The 23,461-nt window shown below is 44.0% G+C and overlaps 2 protein-coding genes across 6 annotated transcripts in view; both read right to left on the reverse strand.

Moving 5' to 3' along the window:
- Positions 1-17,183, reverse strand: part of TRIM33 (tripartite motif containing 33) — a 40,547-nt gene extending 23,364 nt beyond the window's left edge. For 2 of the 5 annotated variants that reach the window (XM_080367835.1, XM_080367834.1), the window contains exons 1-5: positions 16,427-17,169; positions 5,812-5,930; positions 5,560-5,707; positions 3,151-3,283; positions 38-154 (exon numbers count right to left, since the gene is read on the reverse strand). In XM_080367835.1, the coding sequence (XP_080223961.1) occupies positions 38-154; positions 3,151-3,283; positions 5,560-5,707; positions 5,812-5,930; positions 16,427-16,856 (947 nt within the window). In that variant the 5' untranslated portion in view covers positions 16,857-17,169. Of the gene's footprint in view, positions 1-37; positions 155-3,150; positions 3,284-5,559; positions 5,708-5,811; positions 5,931-9,673; positions 9,998-16,426 lie in introns of those variants that run through there. The other 3 variants (XM_080367837.1, XM_080367838.1, XM_080367836.1) reach the window with 3 other exon arrangements.
- A 1,441-nt stretch (positions 17,184-18,624) lies between these two features.
- Positions 18,625-23,420, reverse strand: BCAS2 (BCAS2 pre-mRNA processing factor). The gene is made up of 7 exons (XM_080367875.1): positions 23,269-23,420; positions 23,089-23,181; positions 22,884-22,954; positions 22,627-22,788; positions 21,557-21,607; positions 20,378-20,458; positions 18,625-19,080 (listed from the first exon to the last, which is right to left on the reverse strand). Exons 1-7 carry the CDS (start codon positions 23,359-23,361, stop codon positions 18,951-18,953), a joined length of 681 nt encoding a protein of 226 aa, XP_080224001.1. The 5' UTR covers positions 23,362-23,420; the 3' UTR covers positions 18,625-18,950.
- Between the last annotated feature and the right edge of the window lie 41 nt (positions 23,421-23,461).

A 23,461-nucleotide genomic window follows, 5' to 3' on the forward strand; every position in this document is an offset into this window, starting at 1 on the left:
TGTAATAGTAACAGTTAATCATTTGGGGGTAACTTACCTATTCTGAACTTGGGTAGCTGCAAAATTTACATAGTTCTTCTTCTCAAGAAGTTTGGCCAATAGGTTCTCAATTGCACCCTTCTGGTTCTGAAAAGCTTCTTCCAGAAACTGATACCTTTTCAACATGCAAAATAGATACCAATTACCAAGGGGCAATGGGCCAAAACTAAGGGTTCCCAATTTAGATGTAAAGTTATAAAAAAAAAATATGACAAAGCACACAGAAAATTTGAACTATACATATGCCAATCAGTGTGCAAAATGTTTCATTACTGATAAAATTGTTGTAAGCGTCCAGAAGACTGAACCTCTATGGGTCACTTATGAATTCTAACTACACAGGGAGACAATGCAGTGCATCATTTCACAAAGCAGCAAGCTACAGAACACCAGCTAAAGGAGATACCAGAAACTTCAGTTTGACAAATCATTTTGTTAACGTTAGATGAGGGAAATGCACTAATAGCTTAAACACACATTAAATGACACAAAAAAGAAACTATTCCAGAAAAAGTTTTTTCAGCTGAGAATATATGGCTCATATTTGACTGAATTATTTCAATTCAAAAGAAAATACTGCTGTTAAAAAAGCTCCCCCCCAGTACTTCCAAGTGAAGAGCGTATAATTCCCTTCCAAGTCCTTTGACCAAACAGCTACCTGCCATTATTTCATCTGTAAAGAGTGCAAGTAGCTACAACTGAAGGAAAATAATGAAATCAGTTGCATTTTCCTAACATACTATGCATCACAAGAGGAATTAACAACCAACTGAAGCAAAATGCCTAAGTTGAAAATGGCAAGAGGAATTAAGCAGCTCCAAGAGTTTTCATCTTTTCTGATCAACTATCAAAATACTACCCGAAATCCCAAGATTCCTGTCAGTCACTTGCCACCCCTTGGCTCTGCAGTAAGTAAACTCCATGCTTCTGAAACACGATTTGTTAACAACAGACAAAACGTCAGTTCCCAGAATGCCTTCCCTTCTTCACTACACTAAATCTCAACATTCAAATTGGCAGAAAACTCCTACAATTACAGTGAAGCATCTTATAAGCTGCATTAGAAGTAACCTATACTACCTCCCAACCACAACTGAAAAATAAAGTAGCATCATCTTTTGTAAAACCTAAGAGAACATTACAATCTAACAGGAGAAGATTGTTTGGATACATGATGAAATTTACAGTAACACTGTTTATTGATTCAAAGTACTTTCAGGTACAGCAACAGAGACTTAGGCAAGGAGGACACTACTCTCAACAGAAACTGCTCTGCTCCTGTTCATTCTGTTTGTACGAGCAATAGACAAGTTTCAACTACAAGAGTTTAGACTCCTCAGTCTCAATGTTAAAAGTTGCTTTTTCAAGAACAGTCTAAAGTTCTTGGAGACAGCCAACATCACAAGGTTTTAAGTACTGTAACTCAAAGCTTAGCATTACTAAAGCCCGAAGGCCACAAAATGTGAAATGTTTAGAGATCTGCAGATCTTCTAAAACTATTTTAAGTTAAAAATCAGATTTCCACTTTAAGGAGGAAAAGAAAAAAATCTACACTTACCTAAATACTACTAAAATTTTGCTGTAGCTCCTGCTACAGCCGATTATTTTTTTTTTAATATTGTATTGTACCTCTGGTTTCCAAAGTGCATGGACTGAAAACTTAGAGGGATTGCACACTGCTAGGCTGCTAAAAGAATGTCAGCTTTCTACAGAATCTCCTGCAATTCTTTCCCTTGGAATTCTAAACTGAAGACTGGACCATGTTGCTACTGAAATGGTGATTCATCCTCCTTTGATGCAAACTATTAGGACTTCAGGTAGAAGTAAACAGGAGATTAAACTCAATTGTTGTTTCCACTTGGCATGATCTCCCTTCAATGACTTCATAAAACTCTCAGTTGTACTTCATGGCAGATGAAGCAGTTGCCCTACTCATCTGTAATTCACATCTGCACACAGAACAATTTTAAAATGATACTCTGCAATAAAGCATGTTAATAGCAAAGTCTTCTCTTACTGGAAGAGAACAGGTAGGTAGAACAAGACACATCTGTTAACCAGTTCACATCATGCACAAAACAGATGCAAAGAAACCAACTAGAAAAAATTAGTTAACATATCCTAGGAGACCACGCTTTCTGGACAAGTGTGTCTTTTAGGATACTTATGATCAAGCCTATGAAAGAACAGAGCAGGAATATTCAAGGCTGTTAATATTTTAATAGCACTAATTTCAAAAGTAAATGTTCTCCATTAGGCTGCCGTAGCAGTCAATGAAAGTAATCACTACTCTGGAGAAAAAATAAAACCAAAACCCACTAAAATCAATATTGCAATGTACTGTCAAGCACCTTTACAAGGCAAGTGCTACTTGTAGACTGACTAGGAAAAGCAGTGCTGCAGTGGCCGATTAATACATATTTATTCCCAGATTTTCTATTATAACACTGCAAAATACTTTGTCAAACAATGGTCTGACAGAGCTGCTAAAGCAGGAAGTTTTAATGTATCTTAACAGGTTCCAATTTTTTTCCAGCAGCTAAAAGAAAAGCAAGCTCCAGAGACAAAACCCATCATCTCTTTTTACTTGGCATGAGGCAACTTTCAATCAACTAAACCCAAACAACTTTTCCCTCTGTGCTAGAAAAATATACTAATCTACAAGGCAAAATTTATACCTTCCTTTACAAAATCACCCTAATTTAAGAGACTGTTGCATAATAAAATATGTCCTTTCAAAAAATTACCTCATCCATGACTCACTATCACTTTTGCTTCTTTACAGTACCAGGTGTTCAGGGCTGTAGCAATTTCTATTCAAGTCCTGAACAGAGCGACAGCACTGGTAAATGCTAGGCAAGTTAGCACCTTAATCACACCAAATCGCCTCAGACCACGTTGTTTTGAATCTGCTCTTAAGATACTTGACAAAGCTCAACTAACTGATCCCTTAAAGTTTTCAGCACTCCACACAGGTTCTCCTTTGCAAAGGATCATTTCAGTCCAACAGAGTAAATGCAACAGTATTGGTGACATAACTGTTTTAAATCAATGTCATTTCATCCTCTAAGAAAGTGCACCACAGGAATTAAGACATGGTAATATTTGTACCTGTGTTCTTTGTGTTCCAGTAACTGACAGTCTCTGCATGTCAGCCTGTCACATGTTTCACAGAAAAGTTTTAACTGCTCTTGTTTGTGGACAGGACAGAAAACAGGACGTTGACCAGATGCTCCCACGGCCTCTGTTTTTAAAAATAAACCATTTTTGCATTTTAAAATAAAATTTAGACAATCTGAAGAGCAAAACGGCTAACTTCCAAGCTAAGTAATAACCAAGAATTTGGACAAAGACAACTACAGGCCTGTTCTCACCCTAAAGTTACCACGAATACGTTCTCATTGCAATATTTACAGTGCCAGTGGTTTATAGCTGTTTCCACTTTACTGTATTCAAGGAGGAGGAGGAACTCCTCTCCTGTCACAAACCCTCAAAAGGCACTGGCACCTGTAGAAACATAAAAACTGTTCACAAACATCGGGACAGCGTGCACAAGTTTAAAAACTGAATGATATGCAATTTCATCTCTGACACACTGAAGGATGGATCAAACCTTGCAAACCTTTATACTGTCAGACACCCAGAGGTTTTCTAAATTATCACTTCAAGGTCTTTATAAACCTCATTAAGTCATATGCAACTGAAGTGGTAAACGCAAAGCAAACATTGCCTGCATTAAGAGTTCCTTAAACCCCAGCTGAAGTGCTTAACTTTTCCACTTAAGCAAATAACAGACAATGTCAAAAAATAGTTCCAAGTTTACTAAGAAGTGCTGCACAGTCTTCTAAAGATATTTCGAGCTTAGCACAGAGGAAAGCAGCCTTTGGAAGATACAGCAGGTAAGGTTTAAAACATGAATGTCTTCCTCAGTCTCCAACGTTTCTGAAGTTTGTTATACCATGCAAGTTATTGTAAAGAAAGAGAGCTCATGAATCTACAGCTGATCTACACTCCTTAATAGAACTTTAAAGTCTCCAGGACATACCTTAAAGTCTAACAAGAAAGAAGGGAACAAGCTCCTCTAAGAAAATAATTAATAGCCATTCCCCACAGTCAAGAGAGTTACTAAGGAGTCGAAGGCAGGTGACATTCTCACCATACGCTAGCATACTGACTACACATGGGCTTCCATCTTCATGAACACCATCCTAAACCTGACAGAAAGCTTACTTTATTGGAAGAGCCATTTTTCAGCACCTCCCCACTCAGGTTATTGAGGAGGAAGCGGAGCTATAGTGTCACCTTGACAAACACAATACAGCACTCCTAAGGCAGATATTAGTAACTCTTTGTAGCGCCCTGTAATTTGATTTCACCTTAAGGGTTTCTCATCTACTGGGATTAATACATTTTAACTTACATTGGTAATATTTCTTATTAAAAAACACCCATTAAGACATACAGAGAAACCTCTCCAAAAACAAAGTTAATTTGATAGAGCAAGTGAATTAAGATTGTTGTCTAAAAGAACTAAACTCAATAGCAAACTTTTCAACTATTAATACGATTCTGACAACAGCTGGCAGAAAGCAAAGCATTACTCCTTTGAAACAGCATGATGACACAATCACGAAGATCTTAATTTATTTAAAATGTAAAGAGAGCAACACGTCAAAATCTTCTCTCCTCAATATGATCAGTCTTCATATACATCCAGACTGTCTAGAACCTATGGGACTTTAAATCAGAACTTTTACCCCATTTACAAATAAAACCTCCTAAGCTAAAATCCAGTTACTTTCTACCTGTTTTGAGAATGTTTTCCACATTACCTCAGTAGGTTACAAACAATATATAGTCAAATGATAGTTTAAGAATTAAGTTCTAATAAAGCTAAACAAACTGTACGCACACTTCACACATTACATTTTGCTAACTGACAGATGTTAAACCTAAAATAAATAAATTCAAATTCCACATTTAATCAGCAATGTCAATGCAACAGCAGCATCATACTGAGTATGACTGTAAGCGTATCTGTATGTACTTCTCTCCTGGGAGAACTTAATTGCTCCTTATAATCAAGTACTGCAAAATGCACTATTTAACGTCCTTGGCCAGTAGAGATGATTACCAATATGTCAGTGCTTTCCAGATTTGAACCCCTCCATTTTACTTAAACAAAAGGATTACCAAGAATGGATCTAAATCCTTCCCAAAGGCTGCAGCCTCATTCTCTTTCTTCTGTACTTAAGGGGTTTTTTTGTTTGTTTGTTTTACACTGGACATCAAACTGTACAAAATATTAGCAAATAACCCATTTTAGTTTTAAAATTATTTTTGTCTCTATTTTTAGAGCTACTGATTTTGCACTGGTAACTTTTTACTAAACTTTCCCCACATCTTTGGGGAAAGCCATACAGCTGGTTGTTACCTAAATAATCCTCCCTCTCTTCTTACATGTCTCAAAGAGAAAATGTTTTTACTACAGGCAGGAATAAGTGATATCCAAACACTCACCTGAAGATACATCCTCTTTTTTTCTGATCATATGATCTTTAGTAAATTTTACTCGCTGATGAGCTTCTATGCAAGTCTTGCACAACCACTCCCCACACTCTACACAAAATCCAACAGCACTAGCATTATCTTCACAGCTTGTACACACCTTGCAAAGGGAAACAGTCAGTTACCATTATTTTCCTGGAAAGCACTAACATGTACAAAACCAAAAACAGCACATGAATCCCAGCAAGCAGGAAAGTGCCATACTTGTTCTGACTTCTCATCGGAGCTGCTTGGTGTTTCTGATGTGTCTTTTACGAAGTAGTTATCCACCAGATCTATCTGTCTGCATTCTTGGCGGCATATTGGACATCTGATTACACCAACTGCAAAACAGAAAAAGTTTCCCAGTTTTAAGAAAAAGAGGGTGAAAATCAACATACCCAGAATCAAAAGATGACAAGAATGAACACAAAATCCTCAGACTGCTCATTTCACTTGGGTAAATGAACAGATTCCACAGCTGACATCACCCTTAAAAACCAGCCATTACCCATGTAAAACAGGTTTCCCAAAAAACCCACCCCAGCAATACCACCACAAACAAAAAAAACCCAAAGCCACACACACACATCTTCAGGAAAAGATCCTTTGCCTAGAATGAAGTCATGATAATTTCTACATCATACTCAGTTTTTCCTACTGATTTCTTCCCAAAATAACATATGTTTTTAGCCAAGCCATTTTCTCTCCCCAAGCAAATATAGTAAGTTTTTCCTTCTAATTTTAGTTTGTTAAACTCAAGGAGTCTGCTAATTACTTCTTATAGCCACCTGTTATCCAGTCTGTCTCAAGACAAGCATTAAGAGAGGTGCGTGAGAACCAGGTGTGACTTCAGTGATGTTCCTTAGAATACCAAAGCAGTAGTGTGTCACAATATTCTCCCAGATACAACAGAGGATATTTTCTAACATAACCTTCTTCCACGAGGTCAGGGAGGCAGATGCAGTAATGTGAATGATCTGAAGGTTTCAGGGTTTTTTTAAATAGTGTTCTGCAGGGAAGGCTAATACCAAAACCCAAGAGTCAGTAGCAGAAAATGGTCTCGTGCCAACTACAACTGCTTTTCCTGCAGCACACACAGCACTTGGCATATGTAGATGTAAATGTACACGCATAGCTTTAACACTGGATATCAATTAGACTTCCCTTCCAGTATCCTGCTTTGTTATTCTCTGTAATTGCTAAACTAGAGTTTCACATCCTCAGTGGAGCTGCAAAGAAGTTGCTACATGAACCAAACTGACATTCAAAGATGTTCCATGAACAACCTACATTAAAGGTTTGAAAAGGTATTCACCACTAAGGCAGTGGTTAACACTTTTTTTCCAGAAGTGTCATCTAGTCTTAAAGCAAGTTCCTATACAGTTTTATTGTGAATGTCATTTTCAAGAAGCTTTCAAAGAAATTGAGGGGTTTTTATACACTGGGACACCTGAAACTACTTTGAAAAGTAAGTATAATTAAATGATGCTCAACTCCTTTGTGGATATTCAGTTAGAACAGTAGGACTTGTATCAGGGAGATTAATTACATTAGTAGTAAATTAGCATTAATTTTTTCAAGTGCTAAAATTAACAATGGCTTCAGAACACAGAAGACTCACTGCAGAGCAGCAATAATCCAACTAAAAGTTTCCTGTCTCAACAAACCAGACACACTTCAAAGGCAGGATGTGAAAAAATACCAGTATTTCAGTACCTACATGTACAACAGCTTTCATACAAAGAATGAAGCCTCCCCCATAGGCTGAACCTTGAGATTTTCTTCCTACTGACACAAAATTATTTAGGGGATACTATACAAAAGCCACCTAGCAGCTGACATCTATATTCTCACAGAACAAAAATTTCAAATGTTTACCATTAAAACTATTGCATTTAAACCAGCCACAGCCAAGCCCAAATTTTAGGGCTCTCTTGGGTTAATCACACAAAATAACATGCACCAAAAAAAAAAAAAAAAAAAAAAGAAGCAGCCCAAGATCTATAATCTTTACACAACGCAAAGTCAAATTCCACAGATGCAAACTGCTTCCTGTAAGGCAGGTTTTGTTCTGGTTTTAAATTAGACAAATCACCGAAGGCTTGAATAAAATTAAGCCTTTTGATGTCAAAAGAGCAATACAACTGGCAGCCCATGGGCTGGATTCTGACCGCAGGTAATTCCATCTTGTCTGCTGCTTCTGTCTGACAGGACACAGGGAATGAGGAGTCCACAAACGCTGCTCTGACAGTCAAACATCCACTTCTGCCACCTCCATATTCAAATACATTTTGCACACAAGGAACCACCAGTGTTCTGCACACATCTCAACAGATCACAATCCCAAGTCTTGCAATTCTCATTCGGCACGTTACACTTGGCTGTGAGTATATCCACTATTTCCAACAGTAGCTTTTCAATATTAGATGGCGTATATATACGATACATATCATGCTCACTCGTGTCCCAGTCTTTCAGTCTAATATAAAACAAGTTAATGCAGCATCATTTGTACTAGAAACCTGACTGCATTACTGAAAAGATACGGATGTGGCTGATTTTGTGAAGAGAGAGGGAAAAGTAAAGTCACACTGAAATAGCATTTACTCAGAAGAAAACCAAGGATATCCTTATTTGTCAAAACTTGAGATAATTTGCAAGCTAATGAAGTTTATGGTAAAAGTTTAATGAAATATATTTTAGGACAAACTAAGGCTCAGGTGTTTATATAATTTACTAGAACAAGGTTGCACTGCCAGTTTCAGTCCAAAAAAATTATTTAAAAAAATCAAAAGTAAAAATATCATCCTACTTATACTCCAGCAGAACTTACCTACATTGTTTTCCTGCAATTAAAATTAGAAGCTTAATACTGTTTAAAAAAATAAAAGCAACCTCTCCTCCAAAAAAAAACTCGAACAAAACTAACATGTTAGCCCTAGTACACAGAGTACACACATTGCCACTGTAACTGCTTTTAGAAAAGGCACATAACTACTTCCAAAGAACAGCACACAGCAAAAAATATCGTTAAAAGATCAAAGTATTTTCTAAACCACAGCTGAATTAGAATTAGATACATTTATAGAAATGATGAATGTCAGACTAGTTTATGATCTCCCCCCAGTCCTAATTATTACCATAAAGACTTCCTACATTCTCAAAGATGGCTTCAGTTTATTTTGAAGCCACAACTCAGTACTCCAGAAGTTAACAGCAGCGCCGAAGCAAAGAGTTGAGAATCAGGAAGCTTCTTTCAGACTTCACATTTCAAATCCCATATAGCTTGGTTTCACCTAACCATAAAACGCAAATGCCTCTTTCCTGGCAAAAATATTAGAAGAAATAGTAATACTGACTGCGTCACAACAGACTCTGCACTGAGGGTCTAAAATGTTTTGAATGGCCATTCCTTTCTGACTGACAGTACAGTATCATCAAAACACTGCCAACAGCACTGACTGCAGGAACACAGGCATACTTTAGGTGCCAAGAAAAAAAAAAAACAAAACCCACACGCCCCCCCAAACTTCACTAGCCATCCACAGATGCTCCTGCAAATACTTCCATAAAGAAATGCAAGAACAATTAGCCCGTGGACCTAAAAGGCCATGGAAAACAATGAACTGTTTTACAAGAGCACCAGATAACAGGAGCAAGCTTGCAAGCTTCTCACATTGCGTTTAGGAGCACCAACATCACCAGTTTTGATACTTGCATCACAAACCCCATAGCGTATAAGACCTGTAACAACCACGAGCACAAATACTTACTACCTCTCTTCTACTCGATATACACAGCTATATGTGCGTGCCTAATTTTCCCTTCCCTGTCGTTTCCATCAGCACTGTGCCAAAATAAATTACAATCCATTTCCAATTTATTGTGCAGTTCAGATCAGATTCTACTTTTTGACACACACTTCTCCCCATGTTATCCAGAGCAGCAAAAACATTTTCACTCATCCATGTTTACTGTCCCCCATCCACCACTACACACAGCACACAGCCTAAACTGAGGTTTCTCTCTCTCCTTTTACCCTACCTAAGGCTGATTTAAGTGAGAAGCAGGAATAATTTCTTACCTGGAAATTTGGTTTGAGAGTCACCAATCCAGCAGGTAGGAAAAGCCTGCCTTGCATTGCCAACCCCACTCAAAGGGAGGTAGGTTTCACTTGCCATCTTCTCACACCATGAGCCATTCCTCCCTACCAGAGTTTCCACAGCCTGCAACAGAGGGAGAAAAGAGACTCCCAGATTCCTTGTGACAGACTCCTAAGGAGTCTCATGACACAGCCAAAAGAGCCATTTGCCCGAGACACTACTCTGAGCTGAGGACCATAAGGGAGAGCCGCATCCCCGTAAGGGACCGAGCCCGGGACACGGGGCTCCAGGCACCGCCCACGGTGTGCGCACGGGACGGGAGCCCCGGCCACAGCTCCTGCCCCGAACATCGCACCGCAAAGCCACGGATGTGCCGTGCGGCTCCAGCTCCCCCGGCAGCTCCTGCGGGGGCTGTGCCCGCTCTAAGGGCACACGCGACTCCTCAGGTGAGGAGTTTTGTCAAAGAGGCAGGCAGCACAAGTTTTACTAGGCAACACATGTTGAACCATTAGTTATACAACTGCTAGGAGTCACACCTTCCTTAGTTGCACGCTTGATGTTCTTATTTGTCAGACAAAGCCTTCATTAGGAACACTAATGAGAGTGGCATCTATGTAATCCTTTTAACTCCTTATGATTTGGATAAAGCGCACTAAACTAGACCACAGATACATCAAAGAATGTCGAAAAACACAACACTGAGGTAAACTGAGGAGAAAAAGTAATTTAGTTTTCATAAGAACAGAAAGACTGCTAAAAAACCTGCATATAATACAGCAGCAAACCACAATGCAACATTTTGAAGTTAAGATTTCAAATAGAAGCTGATTTTAATCTAGCGTTGCCAGCTAACATCTAAAGCTGCAACACTACCACTCTTCTTCATTGTAACTCTGAACTATGAGAATACTTTGTATATATTTATGTTTAGAGTTTCCCAAGGATAACATTTCTCTGACTGCTATTTTGCATGCATCTCAAAACAGGCAATTTTTTCAACAGGTTAATATAACTATGAAAACCTTCATCTTGAACTAGCTTCAGCAGCAAATTTACTCAAAAACCTGCTCAGAATTCACTTCCCCAGTCTGACATCTTAATCCTGACAACACTAAAATACTATTCCAAACTTTAAAAATGCTTGAGAGCTACAGAGATTGAGGCGCAATGGCTTGATTCTCTCTACTTCCAGTCCTGTGGGATCAAACCAGAAAAATCGCCTCCAGGGAAAGTTTATGTCAAGCCTACATCATCCCCACTCCAGCTTGATATTAAGGAATTCAGACTCTTGGCACTTTTAACACAAGATGAAGTAGACTTATCTGCCTCTGGTACATCTTTGCTAGGCAAGACACAAGGGCACGTGTTCAACTCACACCTACTTTTGCAAAAGAAGAAAAAAACCTGGAATTTTCTGAATCTTTTTCTCTGCTCCCTACCCCACACTTCTAGAAATTCCCTTCTGGAATTTCATCAGATGTTTCAGAGGCCACCCCTGTAAGAGCAAGGCTTCCTGAGCCAGTGAGAATTAGCCTACTTCCTAGCCAAACGCACACACTACCACCCTCTCAATCTGGTTTTTTTTGTTTACCGACACTGGAGGAGCTGGCTGGGAGCCGCCAGCACCGTGGCCCTGGCCTTAGAGAGGGGCAAGTGGGGCGGGAGGGAAGGGGAGCAGAGTCACAGCCAGCCAGGCAAAACGGCTATGCAAAACCTAGTACAGGGTGAGGGGTAATCGATCTGAATGGGGGAGGGCATGGCACGCACACAATTTATGTGATCAGGGGACAAGATGCTACACATTCACTTCAGCAGCATTCAACATTCAGCACTGGTGCCCCTCCAGCACTGCACTGGCACAGGGGGTCCTGCCTGCAGTTCAAAATTAGAAATTCAAAGTATCTCTCAAAGTTTACTTGAATACTGAACCCAAACACTCCCACTTCTAATTATCCCTACTTACATCCTAAAATTCATATTTCCATAAGATTCAACTCCTTTAACATAAGCTCTGGTCTGTAATATGAAAAACTTTATCAATTCTTTAGTTGCTTCATGACATTCAAGAGTAATAAAATCCTAAGAATACACAAAAAAAGTAACTTTGACCTCACTTGAAACATTGATTTTAGGGTATTAAAGTACCTTACAGACAAGAAGTTGAACAGAAGCCAAGAGTAGCCCCTCCAGCAAACAGCAGCTGTGCCAGCCAGGCACAACCAGCAGGTCCCGGGCAGGATCCTCACCCTGTCCAGCGCTGCAGAATACTGGGCCCGGACCGGGCCTCCCCAGGATAGGACAAAGCCTGGGGTGGTGACCCAGGTGTCCAGGGCCAGACACTCAGCGCAAGGAGAGGCTGCAGCCCCTGCCAGGGCACAGGGCCGAGCAGACTCCTCCCGGAGATGCACAGTAAGAGGACAGGAATCACCACACCCAAGCAGGAACAAGGCAAAACTTGCTGCGAGGCTGCATGTATTTCACGTCTATGGCCAGGATGGTCAAACGCTGCAACGGAGGCTCTGAGAAGCTGTGAAGTTGCTATCCCAGCATACAGTCACTGGGCAAAACCAAGAAGCTCCTCAGAGAGCGAGTGAGCGAGCCAGACACCTGCCAGTCCCCGCCAACCTGTGTCACGCACGCTACTTCCAGAATGTCAGTTTTAAAGAAGCAGCTTAGATTTTCTGTTGATACTTATGTGGCATCAATTAGCACCAGCCTAAAACTCTGCATCATCCACTGACAATCAAGTCATCAACCCTGTACAATCGTAATTACTGTTGTGCGAACAGCATACTTTTAGACATCTGGTTTTAAACACGTATGTTCGATTTGGGTTAAAATGCGCCAGGCTGATTCCCAACACAAAAGTACTAAGTGAATATAAGAAAATTCAAAATCGTCTCAGATGTTTACATTGTTATAATGATGATAAAGCTGCACAGTCCAGGAAATATTTGCAAGTACTCATGCAATCTTGTAATTCAAACTTCCGTTTTAAGCTCAAACTTGGCATGTGTGCAGCCCTCTAAGGAATGAATCTCTGCCAGGTTTCATTTATCAGTTGAGAATACCAATAGTAGTTCCTGCATGTGCATAATATTTACTTCTCTCGGAAGTGTAAAGGTCCAAGTATATTTCAGCATGGCCATACCATCAACCCCCCTGTTCCTGTTTCAGTGATTAGACCGCAAAATAAACCCTCACAGATCAAGTGAGTGACACAATCAGACTGAAATTTGTAAGAATATAAATAGGTTGGGTTTTTTTAATTAACTGCTTTCAAGGTCCATTCCTAACTCAGTTGTTTGCTTTTGTTTGTGGGAGTTTTTTTGACAAACCATCCTGGCTTATATCACAAGTGTCATGTACTGAATGGACAACAGATCGTATTTAACAAGGAAAACCCATTTCTAACAGTCACAAACATAAATTTCACATCATTTGATGTGAGACAACAATTCTTATAAAAATAACACATGCCTAGAACGTTCTCAGACTTCAAAAACATTATTTTAAAATACTCTACTAATTTAGACTGAAGTTTCAGACCAAGATTTTCAGTGATACGAGTATGAACTGAACACTTTCCAGAACCCAGCCTCTGCTGGGCTCCAGCATATATTATTCATGACCCTCATTCATCAACACAGGAGAAAGCTAAAGAATCAAGAGAATTCAGATGACATGTACTAACATTCACTGAAATTCACACTGCCTGCATTTACACAGCTTAAGCAACCTAGTTGATGCAAGAATTTTCAGCTTTCTAGATTGAAAATACAGTAACTACTACTGAACTCAATGCAAGTGATATGTCACATCCTCCCAGGCATCATACCATTTTTATGTCCCCCTTCCAAAGTAAATTAAAAATAGTTACTGCACAATTTAAGGTATGATTAATACACGGTTTCTAAATACACAAACACTGGGTACGGGAGTTGAATTCAGTGTATCAATATAATTTATGGTACTATATAGTATAGCACTCACTAGTAAACTTATTGCTCCTCAAGTTATACATACGTGCATATTAACCAATTGTATGCGTTTCCCTTGAGCTCTCTGAAAGTATCTTGCAGCTTTTTTTTTTTTTTTTTTTAGTTTTCCAGCCTAATGAAGACTGAGACATTCACAAGGAGCTGGGAGAGCCACACATTCTCTCCATTGAGATAATCTTCTTAAGAGGGATTGTAAGTATCTCTGTGAGGCAGTGAAACCTCAAAACAACCTACCTTCCCAGGAGCAGAAGCTGCAGTTGGCACATAAAAAGTTGTTTTGCAGTATCTGTAACCATCTGAAATGTCTAACTTTGAAATAAACAGTTTCCAGAATACTGTCATACAAATACAAGAAGGCGTTTTCTCACAACCTGTTCAAATCTGCAAGGAAGGGTCCAGCTGGACAGCTGGAACACCAGGTCTTAAGAAGTCATCTATCCACCAAATAAAACGCACATTCCAATGACCTAATAAGTCATTAAACTGAACGATGCTATTAAACTGATACTATTTCTTTACATTAAATCAATGACATAAAAATATGTATGTTTTAAATACATATAACAAAAACCTTCTCCAACAGAAATGCAAACAACAACAAAAAAAATCTTTCACCAGTGCTGCTTCACAACACAGCAAACCAAAACTTTAGATAATTGTTTTAAACTTTACGAATTGAGACCATTCTGCTGTCTTCATTAGCTGTGTTTCTCTAGGGAGTGGCAACAGGGCAGAAGAGATGCTGACACACACCCCAAGCATCCTTGCTGTTTTCCCCACCAGAGCAGCCATGTGCTTTCATCAGGAAAGGGTACTGTCACTCAGAGAACTGCCCTGTAGGTACCAACCTCGCACTCAACTCCTGGTAAGTAGCTTCCACAGTTATTACCCAATAAATACACATATTTACTATTTTAAATACAAACAACACTTAAGAGAGCAAAATCTGAAACTTATTAAGAAAGCAACCAGGAAAATATCAAGAGAAAAACTCAGCTCTTTTCCACAGCACTTGTAATTATCTTCTCTAGGCGCAGAGACACTGAAAAATAGCAGGCAAATTTAAATGCTTATAAAATAGTAGAGCATATAATCCAACAGTGAGAGCCTGCAGTTAAGTGCAACCTGTTTCCAGGCAAAGCTATGGGTACCACTTCCCATTAATTCTTCCTTCACGAAAAAACACCTGCTCATTGTTAAAGAAACTAGAGAAGCAGTAGAAGTGGAAGTAACACTTCACAACTATCAAAACCCATGCCAACAGGGAAGGAACCTGCATGACTAAGCAACGTGGTACTTCTCCGTGCGTTGAGAATGTCCATTTTGTACCCGATTTACTGGTATTTCATATGCCATTCAACCTATCCCATTTACAACATGCAGAGCACGCCATCCACAGAACTGCACCTTCTGGTTGGTCAGGGTCTCATTCTTAACTGACCTGATGGGTAACGCATTTGGTCAGGCAGAATTACCTGCCACTACAGATAGATCACACACACCTTTACCAGTTTACTCCCCTGGACCCCACACGCACACCTTGCTCACATCACCCAGAAGTTTTTGATGCAGCAATCCAAAGACTAATTCTTATTTCACCAAAGCACACCATCAAGCACTCTTCAAAACACGCAGAACAAGAATTGATATTCCGGTTTTCATATGCTTCAGAAGCTACGCTCCATGTTGTTGCCATACCTGTATCTTAACAGACATAGCAAGATTCAGATAATCCTGCTAATTGCTAGTAGAAGAAACCCGGCTTTCCAAGTTCTGTATACATAATGCAAAGTGTAGAATCTGAAATTTAACAAAAAGGATTACAAGACCAACTGAGTGCTTCAGTTAGGGCGTTTATGGACTATACTTAACGCATTATCTTTTTAAAACTGATGGGCTTTCTAAGACCACATCCTAGATGAACCGCTCCTGAACAGTCTGGATGAAAGGACCACTGCTGAGCTAGGTTAATTCCTTCGCTATGCAACACAGGAAAGGCTCTGGTCCTTGCTAAAACCAGAAAGGTGCCACCAAACAAGGTCTCTGACCACAAGGCCTGATTAAGACCTGCAAAACCACTTGCCAGGGCTCTGGTTTGGTCCACGGACCACAACGTGTGACACACCCCATTAAAAGCTCCAGAAGCTTTTCAATTCCACCCCGGACACTGAACATGAAAAAATGAAACCCAAGCTGTGATCTCAATAAAAACACCGGGAAGGAGCCGCCTGCGCCCACCTCGTGCCACAAAAGTGAAGTGCGGGCGCGGCAAGCCGAGGACCGGCAGCACGGCGGTGCCCAGCCCGGCCCGCGGAACCCGGCCGCGGGGACAGGCGGGAGGCGCGCACCGGCCCCGGGCGGTCGCCGCGGCCCTGCACTCCGCGCTGCAGCCCTGCCTGCGAGCGCGGCAGAAGGAGCACCGCTCCGCGGGCACGTCTCTGCCGCAGCACCCCCGAAGGCCGAGGCGAAACACCAAGCGCAGGGCGCTGCGGCTCCACTCCGCGTCCAACAGCTCCCGAGCCTCGGCCGTCTCTTGAAAATACGACGCGAGCTGGGGCCGGGCCCAGGCAGCACCGGCGGCCCGCGGGCGCGCTCAGCCCGGTGCCGCGCTCAGGCGAGGCCGAGGAGGGGCCGGGTCCAAACGCGGGCAGCGGGGCCGCTACTCGCTGCGGGGGTTTGGCCCGCGGGGAGGCGGCAGGGGCAGCACCAGGCAGCCGCGGCCTCCGCGCTCACCTTGCTGGATGTCGCCGTTGGCGCCGCCGGGCACGGGCACGCTGAGCTGCCGCTCAGGCTCGGGCAGGCAGCGCCGGCAGAAGGAGTGCAGGCAAGGCAGCAGCTTGGGCTCGGCCTCCCGCCGGCTCTGCAGGCTCTGCGCACACACGGCGCAGGTGTCCAGGAGCGAGAAGGGCCCCGGCGCCGCCGGTGTCAGCGGGGGCACCGGGCTGGGGCCGGGCCCCAGAACGACACCGGGCCCCGCCGCCGCCGCCTCGGCCTCGGCCTCCCCGAGGCCGCGCTCCGCCGCCACCGGCCCTGGACTCTCCCGCTCCTCGGGCGGCGCGGCAGCGGAGGGGGACGCGGCCGCGGGCTCCAGGCCACCGCCGCCGCCCGGTCCAGCCTCGGCAGCCCCCTCCCCGCCACCACCGCCTCCTTTGTTTTCCGCCATGTTTCCTCCTTTGAACCCAGCTCCCCGCTCCGCGCACGCAGCGCGTCACCACGCGCCGTGCGCGCGCCCGGCAGAGAGGCAGGACCAAGGCCGGCGCAGGCGCGCTCCCGCCAGCCCACGCGGCCTGGCGCAGAGGCGCGTGCTCCCCCCTGACGGGCCGGCCGGAGAGGCGAGTCGTGACGTCACGCAGCGGCGGCCGGGGCGGGGCGGGGCGCAACACCGTCACGGCACCCCGCGGTGACTGTCCATTGGCCGGCATCGGCGCCTTCTCAACCAATCGCCGCAGGGCGGAGCGAGCGATGGGGCGGGCCACGCCCCCGGGGCAGCGCAGCGGCCGCGACCCGGCTCTGGCAGCAGCACCGCACCGGGCCCGAAACCTGCACCGGGCCCCGGCCCCGCCGGGGCGGAGAACCCTGCCCGTGCCCGCGAACGTCCCACCCCGCCCCGCCAGCGCCGCGCCGACGCGGGAGGCCGCTAAGGGCCACGCAGCCGGCTCCGCGGCGCTGTCCACCGTGGAGACACCACGAGCGAGGGGAGCCGGCAGCTCCCTCGCGACCCAGGGCCCGTCACCCGCTCCTCCCGCAGAACAAGCCACCGGCAGTGGCAAGAAGCCCCGAAATCCCGGGAGGACTGGGGGAGCCTCGGCCGGGCACTGCACCAGGCCCGCAGCAGAAGCTGGCGACAGGGATGGCAGGGTCAGCAGGGGCGCTGCGAGGGTACTGGGGTCTTACCGGGCTGCACAGCCCAAGTCACCGCGCTGACAGCCGGTGATTTGCAATACGCCACAGGTGATCAGACAGCTCGTGTCACCCCCACACAAAGTCCCCTTGGCACGGTGCGAGGCTCAGGCTGTTTGGAAAAAACAGAGTGCTGGAGGAGGGAAACTGCCCTTGGAGCCATAAGAGAGAAGCAGGACCGGGCGTAGCCCGGGTAGTTCCTCCTTTCTGAGGCTCTCATCCCTACCATGCATATGCGATAACACTGCCTCACTCACACCCACCACCTCAAAGGGAACAAAGCCCAAAAGATAAAAACTCTGCCTGCTCAGGGGGAGCGCATATCCAGTGCTGTCACACCTCATGTTGTGTCAAAACTGATAGAAAAGGCTTGATTATCAAAATTATCCATACAAAAAGCCTATGCAAGGGTATAAAATATAAACTCAAGAGTGCTCGATGGAGCTCCCTCTCAGCCAGCCCGAGATTCCTGACCATCATCACACCATGCTTTCCCCCCCAGCAGGTCCTATGTCTGTTTACTTTCTTTCCCTGGTAGCTTACTACACTGTTTTCATCAACTCTGTGGTCTATTTTTCCTACCTTTCTGCGTGTTGCTTATTATAACACTATCGAGGGTGATCAACATATGATCACGGCTTCCATCACATTAATAGGAAAAGCGGTTTACTTGTGGGCATTGATTTATGGCGCTTATTAAAGCAATCATTGTTTGCACTGCCCGGGCCTATAACCAGTGAGGAGGATTCCCCGCTCGGTGCAGCAGGTGGGAAGTCTGTCAGGTCACAACACCCATAAGCAAGTATTTCCCTTTGCAACGCTGCACACTGTGCCCTAGCCTCCCTCCTGGGCTGGCACGGGCGTGTTACAAACCCCATGACGCGGAGGCAGCCTCTTCCTCAGACACAGCCTCCCACACTGGATTCAAGCTTACACACAACAACCATACAGCACACTTAGGTGGGCTCCCACAGCAAAGCCTCCCTCCCTGACAGCACACCGGCCGGTTTCTGAATGTGAAGATGAAGCCATACAGGTAGCAAAACAATATTTATTAAAGGCATAGGGGAAAACGCAAAAGCATGAAACTTTTTTTTTTTTTTAGGAGCTCCTACCTTAGGTATATAAAAAGTGAAACAATTAACAGTACATTTAACCACACCCATTAATACATTCAAATTGAACATTCTGAGTCCACCCTACCTACTCTTAGAATTTAAAACAAGGAAAAGAAACAATGAAAACACCCTTTTATGGCCTTACTCAACTGCAACTAGAGGTGTTCACAAACAGAGCATCTCCAAATTTTTACTTTTGATTTTTTAACATATGCTGCGGTAAGACAGTAAAGATTAAGTCACTGGAAGTCTTGCTGGATATTCTCCTTGTTTGCTTCCCCATGCTGCTGTTTGATTTGTGAAATTTCATTTTCTAGCTGCACAATAGTTCGTTCAATCTCATAGTTTTTACTGACAAGAGAAACCCATCTGGAAGGGAAAAGAAAAATAAAGCTTTCAAGTGTTATTTAACAGTCTCTTGTTTTAAAATCAGAGATGGTTATTGCTACCAATAAAGCTTGAAGACACTAAATAAAGCACTATTTTTCTAAGTATGTGATAAACCTCAGTTGATATCAATGGTAATTTGAACAACCAAAGTGACAAAGAGTTGTTTTTAACCCTGTTAAACCTTAACATACGAAACTTAATTTACTAGACTGAAACCCACTTACTGCCAGCATTTAGATAAAGAGTTTAAGAAACAATTTAGGCAATTTTAAGCTGATAATATGCCCTCCTTTTCACATCCTTTCACAAAGTTTGCTCATTGATTCCCTCAACCATAGTAACTGTTATGTAGACCTGAATTACAAATCCTTTAAAACAATTTGCGCAAAGTGTGAGGTTCAGGCAGTTTGTTTGGAAAAAACAAAGAAGTGCTGTGCTGAAGAAGGGCAACTGCTGTTGAAGCCATAAGAGAGAAGCAGGACCGGGCGTAGCCCGGGTAGTTCCTCCTTTCTGAGGCTCTCATCCCTACCATGCATATGCGATAACACTGCCTCACTCACACCCACCACCTCAAAGGGAACAAAGCCCAAAAGATAAAAACTCTGCCTGCTCAGGGGGAGCGCATATCCAGTGCTGTCACACCTCATGTTGTGTCAAAACTGATAGAAAAGGCTTGATTATCAAAATTATCCATACAAAAAGCCTATGCAAGGGTATAAAATATAAACTCAAGAGTGCTCGATGGAGCTCCCTCTCAGCCAGCCCGAGATTCCCGACCATCATCACACCATGCTTTCCCCCCCAGCAGGTCCTATGTCTGTTTACTTTCTTTCCCTGGTAGCTTACTACACTGTTTTCATCAACTCTGTGGTCTATTTTTCCTACCTTTCTGCGTGTTGCTTATTATAACACTATCGAGGGTGATCAACATATGATCACGGCTTCCATCACATTAATAGGAAAAGCGGTTTACTTGTGGGCATTGATTTATGGCGCTTATTAAAGCAATCATATTAATCACACTGTGAGTCCCAGTGTTTGTATGTACTGGCCTGGGCCCATAACCAGTGAAGCAGATTCCCTGCTCTGCGCAGCAGGCGTGAAGTCTGCTGGGTCATGACATGAGTGAGAAGTCTGTTGGCTCATGACACAAAGCAACAGTATTCAGGAAATAGCATTTTACAACAACTGAAAGATCACTTGTGCTTTGCATGGAAGAATTTCAAGCAAAAGATATACTTGTGGAAGATTTAGCAGAGGAATTCTAGATACTCACGTAGATTCCATTTCTCGTAGTTTAGCCCCAGCTGTGAGTTGCATGTTCTTTCGTTGCCAGTTCAGATCTTGAATGTTTTTTCTAGGAAGAAAAAAGATCTATGTAATTTTGTCTCCTTTCTTTAAAATTTTAGTATCTGCTGACAATTTCAAAATACATCTAATCCCTAGAAGTACTACCAGAAAACGCTTGTGTAGCCAGGACTGTATCTATGACATATAGATGGACAAATCCCAGTACAGGGCTGCAAACAGAACTCCGAGATAAATAAAAAAAAAAAATTAAAACCAGCACCAACAAAAAAAACTCCCACTCTACTACAAGCAAAATTTCAGACATTCAAGCCTACTGCTCCTGGATGAGTGCAGCACATAGGAAGTGTGTTCTCTCTGAAAAAATAAACTACTGATCATTCACAAAATTCAGTAATTCCATGAAGCACCCAAGAAATGCAGGATATTTAAAATACTTTGGTCTCTTAAGTAGTTCTTGTTTCACACTGCTAATGCCTGCATGCCATACGTCATAGTGCTCCTTCAGCCTTCCGGACTTCAGTTCTGCAATTCCAGCTAATCTAAACATGCAACTTGCCTTCTACCCAAATCCCAGTACACAGTCCCATCTGCAGGCTGAAAATGACAGTAGTTCACCTAAATGTGAAAGCTGAAAAGCTTTACTTGCTAAGTCCACAGCATGCCATCTAAATGGAGTGAATTATGAAGGCACATCACTTCAATATACTTTAACCTCCATCCCTGAGTTATCCACCCATGATTAAAGCATCCACTTTAAAATGACAGGCCAAACCTAACATCAGGGAACACGTCTCTGTGGAGACAACTGCACATCAAATAGAAGCCTATGGTCAGTGAAAGAAAATATGACTGCATTTCAGAGCGGATTCCACAACAATCCACTCTGTTCAAAGCAGAGGTTCAGACAAAACCAAACCAAACATAGAATTTGAGTGGAATAGGCATTATGAATGTAACTGCCTGGGGGGGGGGGGGGGGGGGGGGGGGGGCGCGGGGCAGATTTCTTCATTATTATTATTATTATTACTGAATCTTTTCTCCTATGACCATGGCAGCAACATATGCGCAAGCCTTTATATAGCAGGGTGGAGGTGTTCACTTTCCTTCTAATTTCAGTACGAAAATATCAAAAAGAACGACTCACCTCAATTTCTGAAGCTCTTTCTGGGCTTGTTCTATCATATGAACCAGATGTCTAATAGCAGAACAGAAGCAAAACATTAGGAAAACATTGAATTGCTTGTTCAGACCCGTTTAATCTGATGTTTAACTCTTCAGAGTTAGAAACACAACAAGCCACTTCAATGCAAACACCAGACAGCTTGTTCTCAGTGCAATCTGTGCCCTTCACTCCAAAACACTCCAATTGTAACATATACTGTTTTAAGACACAATGATCAGCCATCCGACAGTATCATAAAAACACATCCATTAGCTGATGTTCTATCTTCAAGTTTGTTACTGTACGCTTGTGCTTTTCTGACTAGAATGCCACTGTAGCATCACCCTACCTTATCACCCATCTTCTACTTTTAACTCTAAAATTATCTGTAACCTATTTTTACTGTTTCCATGATATAACCTTGTCAAAGCACAGTTCTCTGTGATTTCTGACATATGTGCGAGCTAAAAGTTCCTCTATATGCTTCCCTTCTTGTAAGCTAAGCAACCCTTCACCTTTGCTCAAAAATAAGTATCACATTCCCTTTGTCTACACCTTTACCTAAGGCTAAACTAACTCTTCTCGAAAGTAGACATTAATATTCTCCGACTGAAATAGCCCTGGTGCTTCCTGCAACCATACTGTCTGCAACTTTTTTTGGCTTTTGCAACAACTTTATTAATAATGGCTCCAGGTTGAGCAAGATTAGTAGTAAGTCATCTTTATTTCCACTACTGAATTATCATTTTGCAGGCTGTCAATACCCCCTTTATTATTCTCAATTAAAGCACCTTATCACCAAGTGCTACCCAAACAATAACACAAAATTCATGGCTGAGACGTATTGAAACATAGGCTATTTCTTGGCCACTGAGACAGGTCCTTATTGTTCAGATCGGTTTCCTTTTCTTCCACATATAACTCTCTCAAAGGGGCTCAGTTATTTCTGTTCTAAAGATCCCCATCGGACTCACACAGGAAAACACGAGAAATACGCAGAAACTTAAGTCAGAACTTCAACCAGGTTGAGCAAAGCAGACGAAGAGCCTTACTCGTTGTACACCTTCCAAGCGTTACAACCGTGCTGCGACATTAACTCCAGGTTCTCGATGCGGACGGCCTGGTGCTCCAGCTGCGCCATGGAGTTGTTCACGCACTCCTGCCACGCCGTGATATCGTTCTTCTGGCCAGAGGAGGGGGCCGGCAGCTCGTACCTGCAACAGGCCGCTCGCCCAGCTCAGAAGGTGCGGCGGGCACCGGTCCCCGAAGCCCAGCCACGGGGGCCCAGCTCTCGGCCGCCGCGCCTCACCTCTTCATGCTAAGCAGCTCCAAGGGCTGCCGGGCCGCCAGGCGTTCGAACTCGTTGCGCATGATCTCGGTCTGCGGGGAAGGCAGCGGTGAGGCGGCGCGGGAAGCCGGGCCTGGAGCCGGCCGGAGTGGGGGCAGGGCCCGGGCCTAGAGCCGGCCGGGCCGGGGCGCCGGGCCGGGGGCCAGGCCGGGCCGGGCCGCCTCACCTCGAAGGCGCTGTAGTCGTGCGCCGGCAGGTAGCTGAGGTAGTTCTTCGTCGGCCGGTACCGCCGCGTCTCCTCCTCCACCAGCGCCGCGGCCTAGCGCACACGGGGCGTCAGGCGGGAACGCCGCCCTGGCCCGGCCTCACCACCCGGCCCGCCCTCACCGCCCGGCCGCGCCCTCACCGCCTCACGGACGCCCGGCGCCTCGTAGCCCTGGTCGAAGTAGGGCAGCGCGTCCACCACCACGTCCCCGGCCACCAGCCCCGGGCCCGCCATGGTGCGCTCGCCCCGCCCTCCTGCACAGCGCCTGCGCGCCCCGCCCGCCGGCGGGACCCCACGGGCGACGCGGTGACGTCCCGCCCCGCCCACCCCCCCC

This window comes from Falco punctatus, assembly GCF_963210335.1.
Source record: "Falco punctatus genome assembly, chromosome: 17".
Taxonomy (NCBI): domain Eukaryota; kingdom Metazoa; phylum Chordata; class Aves; order Falconiformes; family Falconidae; genus Falco; species Falco punctatus.